This window comes from Salmo trutta, chromosome 1, assembly GCF_901001165.1.
Source record: "Salmo trutta chromosome 1, fSalTru1.1, whole genome shotgun sequence".
Classification (NCBI taxonomy): domain Eukaryota; kingdom Metazoa; phylum Chordata; class Actinopteri; order Salmoniformes; family Salmonidae; genus Salmo; species Salmo trutta.
The window spans coordinates 11,538,196-11,558,368 of record NC_042957.1 but is presented as its reverse complement, the minus strand read 5'-3'; the positions used below and the strand labels follow the sequence as shown (position 1 = coordinate 11,558,368).

At 44.9% G+C, this 20,173-nt stretch overlaps 2 protein-coding genes across 2 annotated transcripts; both read left to right on the top strand.

The window, feature by feature from the left end:
• The first annotated feature begins 1,892 nt into the window (after window positions 1–1,892).
• On the top strand, window positions 1,893–5,299 carry LOC115161672 (actin, alpha cardiac muscle 1). Its single transcript, XM_029712533.1, has 7 exons — window positions 1,893–1,913; window positions 2,322–2,466; window positions 2,935–3,259; window positions 3,437–3,598; window positions 3,712–3,903; window positions 4,169–4,350; window positions 4,927–5,299. The coding sequence occupies exons 2-7, from the start codon at window positions 2,338–2,340 to the stop codon at window positions 5,068–5,070; spliced, it is 1,134 nt and encodes a 377-aa protein (XP_029568393.1). The 5' UTR covers window positions 1,893–1,913; window positions 2,322–2,337; the 3' UTR covers window positions 5,071–5,299.
• Window positions 5,300–5,398: 99 nt separating this feature from the next.
• Window positions 5,399–8,681, top strand: LOC115161801 (gap junction delta-2 protein-like). Its single transcript, XM_029712615.1, has 2 exons — window positions 5,399–6,485; window positions 6,893–8,681. The coding sequence occupies exons 1-2, from the start codon at window positions 6,409–6,411 to the stop codon at window positions 7,746–7,748; spliced, it is 933 nt and encodes a 310-aa protein (XP_029568475.1). The 5' UTR covers window positions 5,399–6,408; the 3' UTR covers window positions 7,749–8,681.
• Window positions 8,682–20,173: the final 11,492 nt, after the last annotated feature.

Genomic DNA, 20,173 nt, shown 5'->3' with positions numbered 1-20,173 from the left:
AACTGTTATCCTGATTTAACGAAGAAATAAAACTTGACTAGTTAAGTATCTGGAGCATCAGCATTTGTGGGTTCGATTACAGGCTCAAAATGGCCAGAAACAAAGAACCTTCTTCTGAAACTCGTCAGTCTATTATTGTTCTGAGAAATGGCTATTCCATGCGAGAAATTGCCAAGAAACTGAAAATCTAATACAACGCTGTGTACTACTCCCTTCACAGAACAGCGCAAACTGGCTCTAACCAGAATAGAAAGAGGAGTGAGAGGACAAGTACATTAGAGTGTCTAGTTTGAGAAACAGACGCCTCACAAGTACTCAACTTGCAGCTTTATTAAATAGTACCTGCAAAACACCAGTCTCAACGTCAACAATGAAGTGGCGACTCCGGGATGCTGGCCTTCTACGCAGAGTTGCAAAGAAAAAGCCTCATCTCAGACTGGCCAATAAAAAGAAAAGATTAAGACAGGCAAAAGAACACAGACACTGGACAGAGGAAGATTGGAAAAAAGTGTTATGGACAGACAAATCTTGAGGTGTTCGGATCACAAAGAAGAACATTCGTGAGACGCAGAAAAAATGAAAAGATGCTGGAGGAGTGCTTGACACCATCTGTCAAGCATGGTGGAGGCAATGTGATGATCTGGGGGTGCTTTGGTGGTGGTAAAGTGGGAGATTTGTACAGGGTAAAAGGGATCTTGAAGAGGGAAGGCTATCACTTCATTTTGCAATGCCATGCCATACCCTGTGGACGGCGCTTAATTGGAGCCAATTTCCTCCTACAACAGGACGATGACCCAAAGCACAGCTCCAAACTATGCAAGAACTATTTACGGAAGAAGCAGTCAGCTGGTATTCTGTCTATAATGGAGTGGCCAGCACAGTCACCAGATCTCAACCCTATTGAGCTGTTGTGGGAGCAGCTTGACCGTATGGTATGTAAGAAGTGCCCATCAAGACAATCCAACTTGTGGGAGGTGCTTCAGGAAGCATGGGGTGAAATCTCTTCAGATTACCTCAACAAATTGACAACTAGAATGCCAAAGGTAAGCAAGGCTGTAATTGCTGCAAATTGAGGATTCTTTGATGAAAGCAAAGTTTGAAGGAAACAATTATTATTTCAATTGAAAATAATTATTTATAACCCTGTCAATGTCTTGACTATATTTCCTATTCATTTTGCAACTCATGTCATGTATGTTTTCATGGAAAACAAGGACATTTCTAAGTGATCCCAAACTTTGGAATGTTAGCGTATGTTTTTTTATTTTATTTATTTCACCTTTATTTAACCAGGTAGGCTAGTTGAGAACAAGTTCTCATTTGCAACTGCGACCTGGCCAAGATAAAGCAAAGCAATTCGACACAAACAACACAGAGTTACACATGGAATAAACAAACATACAATCAATAATACAGTAGTGACAAACACACACACACACCAGAAGTCATTGTTCTTAATAGAAGGCATTGCTAAGAGCTAAAACGTTAACTCTCACATCACATAACCCCTGAAAATATAGACCCTATAAGGCCTGTTAAAATCCATGGCATGCTCAAGTCTATAAGAGGGAATGACGTCTGCTGCTGAAACCTTAGCCAGCAAATAACATTATTCTTCATGTCTACTCACTGTGCCGTGTAGAAAATAGAGGGAATACCTCCAGACATCTTCACACCCTCATACTTCGCAGCTGTCTGTCCGCGCGGGTCCCCTTCCATACATGGGCGTTCAGGAGTCAACGCGCGAGCCTCAGCGCCCTTCCACTCCACTCATAATAGGGCCTGGCATCCAAATAAGGAGAAAGGGGCCGCCGGGCGTAGTGGCGCTTGTAGAGTACACCTATAAATTGGCTTCTGCACTCACCACACCACCGCTGCTCATTCAGAGGAACAGGATACTCGGTACTTATCTGGTGAGTATCTGACAACTTGTCATTCAAATACGGGAAACAGAGAGTTCTATTTACTAGTCTGTTTTCCACCAGGTTCAGACGAAACAGCGAAATTGATGATGAATCATATGGAATATTAATCTGCAGTTCATTATTATTATTAGATTAATAATACATTATTTGACATTGCGGTGCTCGCTATAGGGTTTTCAAAGAGATAAATCATTACTCAAAACAAGTTTGTTAGACTTGTGTGGCCTGTGTGTTGTAGCCTATACTGTACAACGTTAGCCTGCCAGTGTTTCCCGGGGCCACAACAAAAAGATGTAGGCTACTGTTGGGGCTATTCAAGGACCGGAGTTGGGAAACACTGTTGTATATGACCTGTAGCCTATACTTCTTAGTCTAATGTGCGTTTTATCACAACAGAAACCCAGCTGACATCATGTGTGACGACGACGAGACTACCGCCCTTGTGTGCGATAACGGCTCGGGTCTGGTGAAGGCTGGATTTGCAGGAGATGACGCACCTCGCGCTGTGTTCCCCTCCATCGTTGGTCGCCCCCGTCACCAGGTAAACTTCACAGCATGAAAATCAATGAAACATTTATGAGGATACATCAAACATCCATCAAACCGGGCGTTTTTCCAGACTTAATTGTCTGTACATTATGCATTACCCTTGATTATCTGCTCACAACTTTATTTTACCTAACCAGGGGTATTCAACTCTTACCCTAAGAGGTCCAGATTTCTGTTCTACCTGATAATGAATTGCACCCACCTGCGGTCTAAATCATTCCCTGATTAGAGGGGAAAAATGAAAAAAGACAGTGGAACAGGCTTCAAGGTCCAGAGTTCTGTTTGAGAGCACTAGACCATTGAATTGTGAAAGAAACAAAGACACAAAGGAAGAAAAATAATGAATGTATAAATGAATGAATGAATGTCCTGTGCTATTGTAGCTTACAACTATCTGGCCCTGTGTTTGAGTTTGAGGAATTGTGTTTTGACTAAGTTTGTTTCCTTTCTTCCCCTGCAGGGTGTGATGGTGGGAATGGGACAGAAGGACTCCTACGTGGGAGACGAGGCTCAGAGCAAGAGAGGTATCCTGACCCTGAAGTACCCCATCGAGCACGGCATCATCACCAACTGGGACGACATGGAGAAGATCTGGCACCACACCTTCTACAACGAGCTGCGTGTGGCCCCTGAGGAGCACCCCACCCTGCTCACTGAGGCCCCCCTCAACCCCAAGGCCAACAGGGAGAAGATGACCCAGATCATGTTCGAGACCTTCAACGTCCCCGCCATGTACGTGGCCATCCAGGCCGTGCTGTCCCTGTACGCCTCCGGTCGTACCACTGGTGAGAAACGAGCAGAGGAGAAAGGCTACATACATTAACATACAATTCAGATCCAGTGCATTATTGAGTCTCATGCAACCTTTCATTACATGAATCGTAGTTTACACCATTAAGATAAACATAAAGCTGTTCTATTCTATTTCCGTGGTTTACATAGTATTCTGCCTCATGTTCTAGGTATTGTGCTGGACTCTGGTGATGGTGTGACCCACAACGTGCCCATCTATGAGGGTTATGCTCTGCCCCACGCCATCATGCGTCTGGATCTGGCAGGTCGCGACCTCACTGACTACCTGATGAAGATCCTGACAGAGCGCGGCTACTCCTTCGTTACCACTGGTGAGACCATCATTCCTGACAATAAACGGATTTGCTATGTTTGATATTGAATGGTACGGTCATAATTCATTATCCACCTTCTCGACCAAACTCTGAATCTTCTATTCTAACAGCCGAGCGTGAGATCGTGCGGGACATCAAGGAGAAGCTGTGCTACGTGGCCCTGGACTTTGAGAATGAGATGGCCACCGCTGCCTCCTCCTCCTCTCTGGAGAAGAGCTATGAGCTGCCTGACGGTCAGGTCATCACCATCGGCAACGAGCGTTTCCGCTGCCCTGAGACCCTCTTCCAGCCTTCCTTCATCGGTAGGTATCTTAGAAGCATTGTGCAGCTCACTGTCCAATCAAACCCATTTTTTTACCTCTTTAAGAGACAAGAAAAGAGTCCCTGTGTGATCTTATATAGCCTTCATAGCAGCAACATAAGCCATTATACTAACTACTGCCAAACATACTGTATGTTTATATTGAAGCAATGAGGGAGTTGTCCATTTCAGCACCAGTTAGGCCTACACGGGTGACTTCTCATCCAGAGCATTCGCTTACAACTTGTTCTCTTCTATCTCACCAGGCATGGAGTCTGCTGGTATCCATGAGACCACCTATAACAGCATCATGAAGTGCGACATTGACATCCGTAAGGACCTGTACGCCAACAACGTCCTGTCAGGAGGTACCACCATGTACCCTGGTATTGCTGACCGTATGCAGAAGGAGATCACCGCCCTGGCCCCCAGCACTATGAAGATCAAGGTCAATATTATTCTCACTGAAGTCCACAAACTGAACATCTAAGACCAACCTGACCACAATCTCTGTGTGAGCCTACTAATGACCAATCACAGCCTTCTAATGACCAATCCCAATCACAGCCTTCTAATGACCAATCACAGTCTACTAATGACTAATGACCAATCACAGTCTACTAATGACCAATCACAGTCTACTAATGACCAATGACCAATCACAACCTACTAATGACCAATCCCAACCTACTAATGACCAATCCCAACCTACTAATGACCAATGCCAACCTACTAATGACCAATCCCAACCTACTAACGACCAATCCCAACCTACTAACGACCAATCACAGTCTACTAACGACCAATCACAGTCTACTAACGACCAATCACAGTCTACTAATGACCAATCACAGTCTACTAATGACCAATCACAGTCTACTAATGACCAATCACAGTAACACCTATATTCTCCTTATAATGCATTATATGCTAATTTGAACAAATGATGAACTGTATGGTGCATTATAAAGCAGTACATATTGAGAGGACTTTTGTTTATCAGTTTCTCTTCCCCTTTCTCTAGATCATCGCTCCCCCCGAGCGAAAGTACTCGGTCTGGATCGGCGGGTCCATCCTGGCCTCTCTCTCCACCTTCCAGCAGATGTGGATCAGTAAGCAGGAGTACGACGAGGCAGGCCCCTCCATCGTCCACAGGAAGTGCTTCTAAGCTCCCCACTTGCCCATCGCTCCCCCCAGAGACAGTCAGACGACCACGGATGAAAAATCTGTTTACAGTACCTCCGCCTATGGATATGTTGTTTATGACCCATATGCAAGTTACAAATCCAGGCAGGCCTCTGTTTTATGTTTTGTCAATGATGTACAGTTTGTTTACACCCAAGTGCAATATGTAGATATTTATTTGCTTTATAAAAAGACTGGGATCTTGTATAATACCGCACTTTGTCATCTCGTCAGTCATCTGCATATTGGTATTTGTTGTATTATAATTCAGGAAAATGACATACTGTATCTGTTTACTCATAGGCTATCCATTCACAATACAGGTTTAACTAATTCCTGCTAGTGAGATTAGTACGCTACATGTTAAGTCCAGTGACGCACACTGTACAGTACAATGTGTTATGTTAAAATGACTACTAGAGGCTGCCCACTAAGTTGTTTCTTTAGACCCTCTGAGGCAACCCTGTAAAGCCATTACTCAACCCAGATAGATCACCTTGGCTGGGACTCTATAGGAATTATTGCGGCTTTGAATACAAACAAATGCTTAGGCTACTATAAGGTAATATATTGTTGCTTTGCTTGACAGACTGTAACATCTGTTTTTATACAGACACTAGTGTAGGAGGTCATGGTAGATCTGCACCGATGCAGGCATGTTTCAATATAGTTTCTCCAGACAAGCAGATTAGACGTTGTAGCCTCCATCATGACAACAATCATAGTCAGAATACAGAATAGGCCTACAGAGAATACAGACCAGAACAATAGTCTCTCTCTCTGTCTCTCTCTCGGCCACTACTCGTTCTGTCACTGTCATGTGGTGGTCTTACAGGCGACAGACATCCCTCGTGATTTGAGCATATGACCAATCATTTTTATTTCATATTAATATGCTACATTCCCGCCTTATACTTGGAGAACAATGAAAGTCAAAAACATGGTGTCTCTTTCTGCCTATCTCCACCAACCTGTCCGCGCGTGACGCAAGGGGAGTATACTTAAAGTAGGATTAGCTCTCTACCAACATTAAACTCAACTGCCCTCCATTCAAGCACCGCGCGACATACCGTCCGGCGCGCACGATCGAAAATAGGAGGGCTTTCTACTAATCAGCACTCAGGCTCGCGCGAGCAAAAGTGCTTGGGTTGTCGAGTGAGCTTTTAGCAGAGGCGCAGAAGGTAGAAGGCATGAGCGAACGCAGAAGCGGTGGGTTACCAATGCATTCTCCAGATATTGGAGCATCCGGAGTAAAACACGGGAAACAATAGATTCCACGGGAATTTTGCACAGTGCACGGTGTGCTATCGTCTCCGAATGAATGACCATGGGGGAGTGGACAATATTAGAGCGTCTCTTGGAGGCGGCTGTCCAACAGCATTCTACTATGATCGGAAGGTAAGAGGGAAAGTGAGGATACTTTGTAAAAGTGTTAGCAGGAGTGTGTGGTTGATCAAGTGCTGAAAGTGATTGGGTATAAAGAATTGTACAAAAAAAAACCTGCGAAAACCCCAACAAAGATTCATGACATTATGCAAAAAACGTGAACCAATAGGGAATCATTTGATAACAGAGCTGTCACTTGAGATGAAAAACTGTGGCGCTTTCCTTCTATAACAAAACTGTCTGGTGGCTTTCAGCACTGGATAGCTCCCAGTTAGCGTCTGCTTAGTAGCCTACACTAGAGCCAGCTTTACTTTGCAATCGCTAATTGTCTCTATATCTTGTTTGTTTAACAATCAATCCTATCATCTCTCCACATCTGAACTGAGACATTTTGGTTTTCGTGCTTGTTTGTTTTGTAGGATCCTCCTAACTGTGGTGGTGATCTTCCGGATTCTAATCGTTGCGATCGTTGGAGAGACGGTCTATGATGACGAGCAGTCCATGTTTGTGTGCAACACCCTGCAGCCCGGCTGTAACCAGGCCTGCTACGACAAGGCGTTCCCCATTTCCCATATCAGATATTGGGTGTTTCAGATTATTCTGGTGTGCACCCCCAGTCTCTGTTTCATCACATACTCCGTACACCAGTCCGCCAAGCAGAAGGAGCGTTTGGAGCGGGGGTACTCCACCGTGTTCCTCTCCTTGGACAAGCGCCACGATTCCATCAAAAGAGACGACAGCAAAAAGATCAAAAACACCATTGTAAATGGAGTACTTCAGAACACGGAGAACTCCACCAAAGAAGCCGAGCCCGACTGCTTGGAGGTGAAGGACATCCCAAATTCGGCCATGAGAACTAGTGGAAAGTCTAAAATGAGGAGGCAGGAGGGAATCTCAAGATTCTACATCATCCAAGTGGTTTTCCGAAACGCTCTAGAGATAGGGTTCCTGGTGGGTCAATATTTCCTCTATGGATTCAATGTCCCCGCGGTATATGAGTGTGATCGATACCCCTGCATCAAAGATGTAGAATGCTACGTTTCAAGGCCCACGGAAAAGACAGTGTTTCTGGTCTTCATGTTTGCGGTCAGTGGCGTCTGTGTGCTCCTGAACCTGGCTGAACTCAATCATCTTGGATGGAAGAAGATCAAAGTAGCTGTCAAAGGCGTGCAGGCCAGGAGGAAGTCCATCTACGAGATCCGTAACAAAGACTTGCCTAGAATGAGCATGCCAAATTTCGGCCGCACTCAATCAAGTGACTCTGCCTATGTGTAGCTGTCGATTTCAATACAACTGAATGGAACAATTGTAGCCTACAAAGAATTGACATATATTTAATAATAATGTGGTAGATATTTTATCTCACCGACTTCGTTTGCGAAGTAGGTCGGGTATATGGATTTTATTTGTATTTTATGGATAGGTAAAAAAACTAACGGACCAAAACGTTTGCTTGTCATATATATACACACACGAGAAGGCACTGATGCAACTTTTTACTATGGTTTATCCTATATTTTGTAAAGTGCTTCTTAAAAGCATTTAATTTGTGTTCACATATTCACTCTGTCGTTCACTTCAGCGGTTGAACATGGAGCAAATACTTGCACTAAATATGAATAATAAGGCAAAATATATCCGATTTGTGCTGTGACGTCTTTTAATGACATTCTACCGGTTTTAAACTCCACATTCCATTATAGGCACGAAACACACACATTGTTTGGCAGTTTTAGGGTCAATATTCCTCAAATGTACACAAATGCATATTCATTCTTCTAGTAGGCTAGATCACTCATTTCACATATTTGTCAGATAGATCAATGACATTAGCGCTCTAAGTTGTTTTGGTTGCCTGAGTTTGCACCATTGACCTTAACCTATGTGATCACTCCATTGGGGAATGTGCTGCAAATGCTGACTTTTTTCTTTACTTTTTATTTACACCCAAGCGCCCATTCCTTTTATTTGTGGGGAAATTGATTTTCTTGATTTTCATGTCATCAAGTGCCATATATGTACATAAATATAAACATGACCATATCTATAAAGTATTCTCTTCATCGTGAAAGCTTTAATTCCAGTAAAGGCTGTTGTCATCTTTGATTTGAATCACTGTGGTTTCTATGTAAATGGTATGCTACTATATTATTATCTCTGGTTTCATTTGCAACATACAAAAATAAACAAGCTTTGCATATTCAAAAAGTATTGACGAGCAATTAGTCAAATAGACCACACATCTACAGTAAGTTGGAATCAATTACAAAGGGCAATAGATGTTGGCCCCTGATGCTACCATTTTCCAAAGCAATGATTTAAAGTATCAATGTACACTACATGGCAAAAAGTATGTGGACACCCCTTCAAATTAGTGGATTCGGCTATTTCAGCCACAACCGTAGCAAACAGGTGTATAAAATCGAGCACACGTCCATGCAATCTCCATAGACAAACATTGACAGTAAAATGGCCCATTCTGAAAAGCTCAGTAACTTTCAACGTTGCACCGTCATAGGATGCAACCTTTCCAACAAGTCAGTTCGTCAAATTTCTACCTTGCTAGAGCTGCCCCAGTCAATTGCAAGTGCTGTTATCGTGAAGGGGAAACATCTAGGAGCAACAACGGCTCAGCCGCGAAGTGGTAAGTCACACAAGCTCACAGAACGAGACCGCCGAGCGCTGAAGCACATAGCGCATAAAAATCGTCTGTCCTCAGTTGCAACACTCACTACTGAGTTCCAAATTGCCTCTGGAAGCAACGTCAGCACAATAACTATTCGTCGGGAGCTTCAAGAAATGGGTGTCCATGGCCGAGCAGCCGCACACAAGCCTAAGATCAACAAGGACGATGACAAGCATCGGTTGGAGTGGTGTAAAGTTCACCACCAATAGACTCTGGAGTGAGGAATCACGTTTCACAGTCTGATGGAAGAAGTCTGATGGAAGAATCTGGGTTTGGTGGATGCCAGGAGAATTCTACCTGCCCCAATGCATTGTGCCAACTGTGTAAAGTTTGGTAAAGGAGGAATAATGGTCTGGGGCTGTTTTTCATGGTTTGGGCCTCTTAGATCCAGTGAAGGGAAATCTTAACGCTACAGCATACAATTATATTCTAGACACTTCTGTGCTTCCAACTTCGTGGCAACATCTTAGGGAAGGCCCTTTCCTGTTTCAGCATGACAATGCCCCCGTGCACAAAGAGAGATCCATACAGAAATGTTTGTCAAGATTGATGTGACAGAACTTGACTAGCCTGCACAGAACCCTGACCTCAACCCCATCGAACACCTTTGGAATGCCGAATGCAAGCCAGGCCTAATCGCCCGCGCGCGGGCTGCCAGTTGGAGACATCTGTTGTAGCGAATGAGCAGATTCAGCTCTGTCGGAAGCCGAAAAGTCGCCTTCTGCACTCCCACAAGGTCACGGAGAAAAGTGCTGAACACTGAAACCCGTTTCCCCAGAGAGTCGGAGTCTCCCCAGCTAACGAATCATGATGCGGGGTGCAAGAATGGGGAGGGGCTGGAGTGTTGGTGGACAGGTATGGCTGCCAAGATGACTCGGCAACTCTGAGGAGCAGAAATGGAAGCACCAAGGCCCTGACAGATCAATATCAAATTCAGCAGCGACTTTAGATGCTCCACCAACTCTCCAACACGAAACAAGCTCTGATCGGTTGGATCGGCTGGCTAATGGCCATTCCTGCTTCCTGTCTGTCTGCCTGTCTGTCAGTCTGTCAGTCAGACAGATGCAGCTTAGCACTTGGTGTATTGGATTAGTGGTTTCTAACATTTCCCTTTGTAACCTTCATGGAAGGCTATCTGAGAACACAGGACAGGCTCCGACTGGTAACAGGAAGTACTTAGCTACGGCTAAATATAGCTACACTGAACCTCAGTCTGATCACACACTGACTGCATGATGTCCTTGTATTTTCTGATTGTCTATCCAGCAAATATGAATCTCCAATCCACAGCCTTTATAGGAATGTGTTAATGTTTTTCATACATATCGAAAAAGATATCCCCTGTTTACACTCTAAACAGTGCACTTTTCATTCAGATATGCATGACAAATACTAAAGGAAAATCAATAAACATTCATTTCGGTGATTCATGTTATGCTTCCAACTGTTTATCTAGAGGCATAGTGAGGATGTATGTTAATATCACATTAATGCGACTAATAAATATTAAATAAAGGCGTCATCATCTGACTGCTGTCCATCATGCATGTTACTTTTAGCGCCGATACTAACAAAATAAAACATTTAGAGCAGCAGTGATTGTAAAGATGAGTGTTTGTTTCTATTACAACATACAGATTGTGTGTGTGTTTGTTTGTTTAACTATCCTTGTGGGTACCAGAAGTCCTCACAAGGATAGTAAAATAAGAACAATTCAGACAAGTGGGGATGTTTTGCCAGTCCCCACGAGGAAAAATGCTATTTTAGCCTTAGGGGCAAGGTTTAAGGTTACATTTAGGGTTAGGTTTAGAATTAAGGTCAGGGTTACGAGTTACGGTTAGGTTTAGGAGTTAGGGTTAGGTATAGTTTTAGGGTTAGGGGTTAAGGTTAGGCTTAAGGTTAATGTTAGGTTAAGGATTTTGGATGGGAATCAATTATTTGGTCCCCACAAGGACACCAATGCAAAACTGTGTGTGTGTGTGTGTGTGTTTCCTCCGGAGACTATTCAACCCAGCAGGAACCACTCAGAGCTCCTTTAGATACAGTCCACTCACCATAAATATTCATACTAATCTTGCTTACAGCACACAAGTGATCCATGGACTGTCTTTCAGAGAGGCCTTCTCTAAAAATGTTGCAATTCAGATCATTCTTCCGAAATAAACCTTTGACCATCAACAACCGTAAAAAATCACTATGTCCATTTCTGAAAATAGTTTTTAATAATGACAATATGTGTTATGATCATACACAATCATCACTCATCTTCAGAGCTTCCAAGATGAGAAACCCAGCCAAGCTGCCTACACTCTTAGAAAAAAAAAGTGCCCTCTAGAACCTAAAAGGGTTCTTTGGCTGTCCCAATAGGTGAACCCTTTGAAGAAACCTTTTTGGTTCCAGGTAGAATTCTTTTTCGGTCCATGTAGAACCCTTTCTACAGAGGGTTCTACCTGGAACCAAAAAAGGTTCTGCCTGGAACCAAAAAGGGTTCTCCAATGGGGACAGCCGAAGAACCCATTTGGAACACTTTTTTCCCAAGAGTAAGTAGAAACATCAAAGATAGTACATGGATCCTCCTCTCTAAGAGTGTTCCATATGTCTAGTATTCTACATGGATCCTCCTCTCTAAGAGTGTTCCATGTGTCTAGTATTCTACCTGCCACTATGCCCAACACTGAGAGGGTCTGTCTCTGGTTTGGAGCAAATTAAGACATCAAAGCAACCATGGGAATAGAAGACAGATCTGATGTTGAAGTGCCTGAGGCCTGGTCACACGCATAAATACTGTGTGTGTGTGTGTGTTTCACTTCTGCACTCCACCTCACTGTCTAATAGGGGCTATTCCTCTAATATAAACACTAAAGGAGAACAACAGCTCTTACTTCATATTCATAAGGTCTTCTGTTTATTTTGTAACTATATTTCCTACAGAGAGCTGCTTCAGTATACGTTTAGAGTGCAATTCCTAATAACACAAAGACTTGAAAGAGAGTGGTTGTCTTTCTGCATTTGTTTCCACATCTAGAGTGAATTTACACACTCTTTTGAAGTAAGCAGGTCCATCTCAGACAGCTCATCAGTATATACATCAATGAACACCTAACATGGGGTGATGATGGCCAGGTAAGAGGGAAGGAGAGGGAAGGAGTGGGAAGAAAGGAGAGCGAGGTTCTGCTGGTGCTGCCAGGACGTGGAGCTCCCTGTGTGGGCAGGGTGCCCACTGGAGTCATCACCGCGGCCCTGGGCACGGTGCCCATGACATTAAGGATTTATGAGGTCATAGGGGTTGACGGAGTTAGAGCCCAAACGAGGCGGAGCAGCAAAGACAATAATGATAATGCAATGTCATGCTGTCACCTCGGCCCACCCAACACGTCACTACCACCTAGGCTGGCTGGCTGGCAGCGGGGCCACACTTCAAATACAGTCAAGTGGGTGTTAGCAGAGTGTGTGTGTGTGTTTGTGTGGACATGTTTAACTATTCTTGTGGGGACCAAAAGTCCCCACAAGAATAATAAACAAACAAAAATTTGACCAACAGGTCAAATGCTATTTCTACGGGGTTTAGGGTTAAGGTTAGAATTAGTGTTAGGGTTAGAATTAGGTTTAGGGTTAGGAGCTAGGGTTAGTTTTAGGGTAAGGGTTAAGAGCTAGGGTTAGGTTTAGGGTAAGGGCTAGGAGCTAGGGTTAGGTTTAGGGTTAAGGTTAGGTTTTTGGGTTAGGGTTAAGGTTAGGGTAAGAGTACCGGTTAGGGTTAAGGAAAACATGATTTTTAATGGGACTGAATTGTGTGTCCCCACAAGGTTAGCTGTACAAGACTGTGTGTGTGTACAGTTTTAGCAGTGCTCAGTTGTTTGAATAAGCAGCCAGCTCATCGGAATCTGACATTAACTTCCTTTAGGTCCACAGGAAGTGCTGTCAAAGCAGAGATAGGTATTTCTGTGTTGTCAACATTTTCACTTCAGTCAGATACATTTTAGAGTCCTGTATTGTGGCATTAGTGTCACTCAAGAAGAAGACATCACATGACATGATGGACAGCTCAGTGCTTTACGATGGACAGCTCAGTGCTTTATGATGGCCAGCTCAGTGCTGCACATGCTGTGATGGCAATAAAGTTAAGGAATTACCAAAGCTCCCTCTGTTAGATTGTTTACCATTATTCATGCCAAACATTGTCAAAGAGAACACGACGCGTTAGTTTCTCATAAAACACTAAAGCCATTGCAATGGATCACTTGGATCCGTTTCTGATTTCATGAGTTATGGAGAGGTTTCAAAGGCAGCCAGATCTGCCCGGCAACACCCACCCCAACAGACTACCAGGCCAGCCAGGCAGAAAGGACTAGAGTCTCCCAGCTGTGGCCTCCTCCATGGGCTCCCTCCTATCTCCTCTCCTCACTCTCTGATTGCCAGTGGGGGGGGGGGCTTCTACAGTAGTATTCTACAGTAGTATCCTCAAAGAGATGATTTACAAGCACATGACCTCTCCCTCTGTATTATAAATCACAAGGATGACCTTCGTGTCACAGCTGAAGCACCCCATGGGAATTGTGAGGAATGCTGCCAAAATCAGCTATTCCTATTCTCTTGGATGGTTGTTGTTCAGGCAGTGTTTTTCTTTCTCTCCTTAAATATCTCTCTCCCTCTAAGACCATCTTTCAAAAATATATGAGATGGGAAATATTGATGTTCAGGGCCCGTATTCATAAAGCATCTCATAGTAGGAGTGAGGATCTAGGATCAGGTCCCCCCTCTTATTAATTATTATCCAACAGGCAAAACTGATCCTAGATCAGCACTCCTACTCCAAGGCGCTTTATGAATATGTGCCCAGTGCATGTTTTGTTGTGGCAATGAAATAATGTCAGGTGTGTTCTGTACTGTACTTGGTATGTCGGGTGTTAAGGTGTCTGTGTAGGTGTCAACCTTATGGTAATGATGGATTTCTAATGAGACTAAGAAACCTAGTGTGGTTCACAGTTCCCATGGAGACAGTGTGTGGAGGAAGGGCTGGCAAAACGTTACCTCAACAAGAGGACCTCTACTTCAACATCGATTAGACATTACCTCAACAAGAGGACCTCTACTTCAACATCGATAAGACATTACCTCAACAAGAGGACCTCTACTTCAACATCGATAAGACATTACCTCAACAAGAGGACCTCTACTTCAACATCGATGAGACATTACCTCAACAAGAGGACCTCTACTTCAATACCGATAAGACATTACCTCAACAAGAGGACCTCTACTTCAATACCGATAAGACATTACCTCAACAAGAGGACCTCTACTTCAACATCGATACTCCCAGTCTGAGATTATTGCATCAAATGAGTTCATTATTTAAAACCAGCAAGATAAACAGTGGAGGAGAGGTTAGATAATCACGGCTACAGTAGAACCTCATCACTGATTGACAGAGCTAATCCGATTACTATCACTAGAGTTATCTTCAGAGCTCTTTATCAAACACTGAATAAACAATACCATTTCTCACAAAATTTCGCTAGCTCTGCAAAGCAGTTATAGCATTTTAAAGCTGTATAGTCAGGCGTTGCCACGCCACCGCAGGTGAGAAAATGAACAGGTGTGATTTTAGCAGGCCAAGAGTTGCTAATGAACTCAAGGGTAGATTTTTCATAGAGCAGAAATCAGTGCTGCTATATAATCTCAGCAAAAAAAGAAACGTCCCTTTTTCAGGACCCTGTCTTTCAAAGATAATTCGTAAAAATTCGAATAACTTCACAGATCTTCATTGTAAAGAAGTTAAATACTGTTTCCCATGAACAATTAATGAACATGCACCTGTGGAACAGTCGTTAAGACACTAACAGCTTACAGACGGTAGGCAATTAAGGTCACAGTTATGAAAACTTAGGACACTAAAGAGGCCTTCCTACTGACTCTGAAAAACAGCAAAAGAAAGATGCCCAGGGTTCCTGCTCATCTGCGTGAACGTGCCTTAGGCTGGTGAGAGGCTGGACTGCGGGCTTGTAGGCCTGTTGTAAGGCATGTCCTCACCGGACATCACCGGCAACAACGTCGCCTATGGTCACAAACCCACCATCGCTGGACCAGACAGGACTGGCAAAAAGTGCTCTTCTCTGACGAGTCACGGATTTTTCTCACCAGGGGTGATGGTCGGATTTGCATTTATCGTCGAAGGAATGAGCGTTACACCGAGGCCTGTACTCTGGAGCAGGATCGATTTGGAGGTGGAGGGTCCGTCATGGTCTGGGGCGGTGTGTCACAGCATCATTGGACTGAGCTTGTTGTCATTGCAGGCAATCTCAACACTGTGCGTTACAGGGAAGACATCCTCCTCCCTCATGTGGTACCCTTCCTGCAGGCTCATCCTGACATGACCCTCCAGCATGACAATGCCACCAGCCATACTGCTCATTCTGTGCGTGATTTCCTACAAGACAGGAATGTCAGTGTTCTGCCATGTCCAGCGAAGAGCCCGGATCTCAATCCCATTGAGCACATTTGGGACCTGTTGGATCGGAGGGTGAGGGCTAGGGCCATTCTCCCCCAGAAATGTCCGGGAACTTGCAGGTGCTTTGGTGGAAGAGTGGGGTAACATCTCACAGCAAGAACTGGCAAATCTGGTGCAGTCCATAAGGAGGAGATGCACTCCCTGCAGTACTTAATGCAGCTGGTGGCCACACCAAATACTGACTGTTACTTTTGATTTTGACCACCCCTTTGTTCAGGGACACATTATTCCATTTCTGTTGGTCACATGTCTGTGGAACTTGTTCAGTTCATGTCTCAGTTGTTGAATCTTGTTATGTTCATACAAATATTTACACATGTTAAGTTTGCTGAAAATAAACACAGTTGACAGTGAGAGGACATTTCTTTTTTTGCTGAGTTTATCTACTGCACCACCCAGCATGCAACACAGCCTATAGGAGTCAATCAGCACTCCTATACAACTTGAGTCTGTAGGAGTCAATCTGCACTCTGAGCCAACCTGAGCCTGTAGGAGTCAATCTGCACTCTTGAGCCAACCTGAGCCAGTAGGAGTCAATTTGCACTCTGGCTCCTAGCATAGATACTTTGTAACTCTCCCACTTGAAAATAAATTCATTAGACTACTGTCAATATAATCTGTATCCCACCGCTGCCACCAAATGTCGCAAATCCATTTTTCTACTTCTTATCGTATCTGTTGCCATAAAATCAGTAGAGGAGTGAGATTATTCTGGAGATGGTTTTAGCTTGGTCATAATCTCGACAACTCCAAATGCTGACACTATTTCATCATCATACTCATCCTTGATATTAAACACAGGTCATTTCATCTCTATTATGTTTTTGGCGAGAAGGATAGGTCCCAAAACGGGTGGCCCCTTCCTCCCCCTTATATCACCTGTTCACATTTGTCCCCTAGTTTACATTGGTTTCCTTCCCATAACCCCCCACCCACACCAGCATAATGCACCAAATAACATGACCCTTTTCCATTTGGAAGTTGAGATGAATCATTGTGATTTTACACTGATTTCTATGATCTTAGATTAGAGGACCCACGGGTGGTAGACTCCAGAGGTGAACGGGTGGAGTCCATTCAAGAATACGATCACTGGTTCATTTTATAGGAAATCCGCTGCATATACTGTACCATCCAGCGGGTATTTGATAATACCAGGAGATTTTCTCAACCACAAGACCTGACCAGGTGAACTCCAGGCCCTAGTGATAAACAATGGACATCTACAGTACGTGCCTTAAGAGTAAAGTCTATACACTGTTAGGATGGCCTCCATGCCATGTCCTCTAGATCCAAAGATGGTGTCCGGTATCCACAGTCACTGGGAATGCACACTGGTGTCTGGTTACTGGTGCTTCTGTGACCTCAAAGCTCTGATCTGACCGTGTGACCCCTACTGCGTCCTGTGGAACTTTGGGGGGAATTATAGGAAGTGGTGCTCTATTTTTAATCTGATGGCTATTTAAAGATCCTCATGATATTGTACTCTCATACATGCACACACACACAAGATGCAGTCACTCTGGATGTCAACTCTCCCTCTGGATGTCAACTGTCACTCTGGACGTCACTCCGGATGTCAACTGCCACTCTGGATGTCAACTGTCCCTCTCGATGTCAACTGTCACTCTGGACGTCACTCTGGATGTCAACTGTCCCTCTGGATGTCAACTGTCCCTCTGGATATCAACTGTCACACTGGATGTCAACTGTCACACTGGATGTCAACTGTCACACTGGATGTCAACTGTCCCTCTGGACGTCACTCTGTATGTCAACTGTCCCTCTGGATGTCAACTGTCACACTGGATGTCAACTGTCACTCTGGACATCACTCTGGATGTCAACTGTCCCTCTGGATGTCAACTGTCACTCTGGACGTCACTCTGGATGTCAACTGTCCCTCTGGATGTCAACTGTCACACTGGACGTCACTCTGGATGTCAACTGTCCCTCTGGATGTCAACTGTCCCTCTGGATATCAACTGTCACACTGGATGTCAACTGTCACACTGGATGTCAACTGTCACACTGGATGTCAACTGTCCCTCTGGACGTCACTCTGTATGTCAACTGTCCCTCTGGATGTCAACTGTCACACTGGATGTCAACTGTCACACTGGATGTCAACTGTCCCTCTGGACGTCACACTGGATGTCAACTGTCACACTGGATGTCAACTGTCTCTCTAGATGTCAACTGTCACTCTGGACATCAACTGTCCCTCTGGATGTCAACTGTCCCTCTGGATATCAACTGTCACACTGGATGTCAACTCTCTGGATGTCAACTGTCCCTCTAGATGTCAACTGTCACTCTGGACGTCACTCTGGATGTCAACTGTCCCTCGATGTCAACTGTCCCTCTGGATGTCAACTGTCCCTCTGGATGTCAACTGTCACTCTGGATATCAACTGTCACTCTGGATGTCAACTGTCCCTCTGGATGTCAACTGTCCCTCTGGATGTCAACTGTCCCTCTGGACGTCCCTCTGGATGTCAACTGTCTCTCTGGATGTCAACTGTCACTCTGGACGTCAACTGTCCCTCTAGATGTCAACTGTCACTCTGGATGTCAACTGTCCCTCGATGTCAACTGTCCCTCTGGATGTCAACTGTCCCTCTGGATATCAACTGTCCCTCTGGACGTCCCTCTGGATGTCAACTGTCACTCTGGACGTCAACTGTCACTCTGGACGTCAACTGTCACTCTGGACATCAACTGTCACTCTGGACGTCACTCTGGATGTCAACTGTCCCTCTGGATGTCAACTGTCACTGTGGATGTCAACTCTCCCTCTGGATGTCAACTGCCACTCTGGATGTCAACTGTCTTTCTGGATGTCAACTGTCCTTCTAGATGTCAACTGTCCCTCTGGATGTCAACTGTCACTTGATGTCAACTGTCACTCTGGATTTCACTCCGGATGTCAATTGTCACTCTGGATGTCAACTGTACTTCTGGATGTCAACTGTCTCTCTGGATGTCAACTGTCCCTCTGGATGTCAACTGTCCCTCTGGATTTCACTCCGGATGTCAACTGTCACTCTGGATTTCACTCCGGATGTCAACCGTCACTCTGGATGTCAACTGTCACTCTGGATTTCACTGCAGATGTCAACTGTCCCTCTGGATGTCAACTGTCACTTGATGTCAACTGTCACTCTGGATTTCACTCCGGATGTCAATTGTCACTCTGGATGTCAACTGTACTTCTGGATGTCAACTGTCTCTCTGGATGTCAACTGTCCCTCTGGATGTCAACTGTCCCTCTGGATTTCACTCCGGATGTCAACTGTCACTCTGGATTTCACTCCGGATGTCAACCGTCCCTCTGGATGTCAACTGTCACTCTGGATTTCACTGCAGATGTCAACTGTCCCTCTGGATGTCAACTGTCACTCTGGTGTCAGCAGGCATTCACTCAGCTGCTCCTCCAACACTCTAATCCATGTGTGTGTGTGTGTGTGTGTGTGTGTGTGTGTGTGTGTGTGTGTGTGTGTGTGTGTGTGACAGATGGAGAGAGATCAAAGGCACACGACTCATTATGAATTATAACCCTGATCATATTACAGAATGCTTTGCTGAAGTCTGATTACTTACTGCTCCCCTGTAGTGATCTGTCTACCTCCCCTATAGTGATCTGTCCCTACCTCCCCTGCAGTAATCTGTGTCTACCTCCCCTATAGTGATCTGTCCCTACCTCCCCTGCAGTAATCTGTGTCTACCTTCCCCTATAGTGATCTGTGTCTACCTTCCCCTATAGTGATCTGTCCCTATCTCCCCTGCAGTGATCTGTCTTTACCTCCCCTGCAGTGATCTGTGTCTACCTCCCCTGCAGTGATCTGTGTCTACCTCCCCTGCAGTGATCTGTGTCTACCTTCCCCTGCAGTGATCTGTGTCTACCTTCCCCTGCAGTGATCTGTCCCTACCTCCCCTGCAGTGATCCGTGTCTACCTCCCCTGCAGTGATCTGTGTCTACCTTCCCCTGCAGTGATCTGTCCCTACCTTCCCCTGCAGTGATCTGTCCCTACCTTCCCCTGCAGTGATCTGTCCCTACCTTCCCCTGCAGTGAACTGTCCCTACCTCCCCTGCAGTGATCTGTGTCTACCTCCCCTGCAGTGATCTGTGTCTACCTCCACTGCAGTGATCTGTGTCTATCTCCCCTGCAGTGATCTGTCTACCTTCCCCTGCAATGATCTGTGTCTACCTTCCCCTGCAGTGATCTGTGTCTACCTTCCCCTGCAGTGATCTGTGTCTACCTTCCCCTGCAGTGATATGTCTACCTCCCCTGCAGTGATTTGTGTCTTCCTTCCCCTGCAGTGATCTGTCCCTACCTCCCCTGCAGTGATCTGTGTCTACCTCCCCTGCAGTGATCTGTGTCTACCTCCCCTGCAGTGATCTGTGTCTACCTCCCCTGCAGTGATCTGTCCCTACCTCCCCTGCAGTGATCTGTGTCTACCTCCCCTGCAGTGATCTGTGTCTACCTTCTCCTGCAGTGATCTG

What these genes read in the sequence shown, in the direction of transcription:
- LOC115161801 (XM_029712615.1), top strand. Translation starts at nt 6,409, where the DNA reads ATGACCATGGGGGAGTGGACAATATTAGAGCGTCTCTTGGAGGCGGCT. An exon ending in CATTCTACTATGATCGGAAG is followed by an intron (nt 6,486 to 6,892) that starts GTAAGAGGGAAA and finishes TTTGTTTTGTAG; the next exon opens with GATCCTCCTAACTGTGGTGG.
- LOC115161672 (XM_029712533.1), top strand. Translation starts at nt 2,338, where the DNA reads ATGTGTGACGACGACGAGACTACCGCCCTTGTGTGCGATAACGGCTCG. An exon ending in CTACTCCTTCGTTACCACTG is followed by an intron (nt 3,599 to 3,711) that starts GTGAGACCATCA and finishes CTATTCTAACAG; the next exon opens with CCGAGCGTGAGATCGTGCGG. An exon ending in CTTCCAGCCTTCCTTCATCG is followed by an intron (nt 3,904 to 4,168) that starts GTAGGTATCTTA and finishes CTATCTCACCAG; the next exon opens with GCATGGAGTCTGCTGGTATC.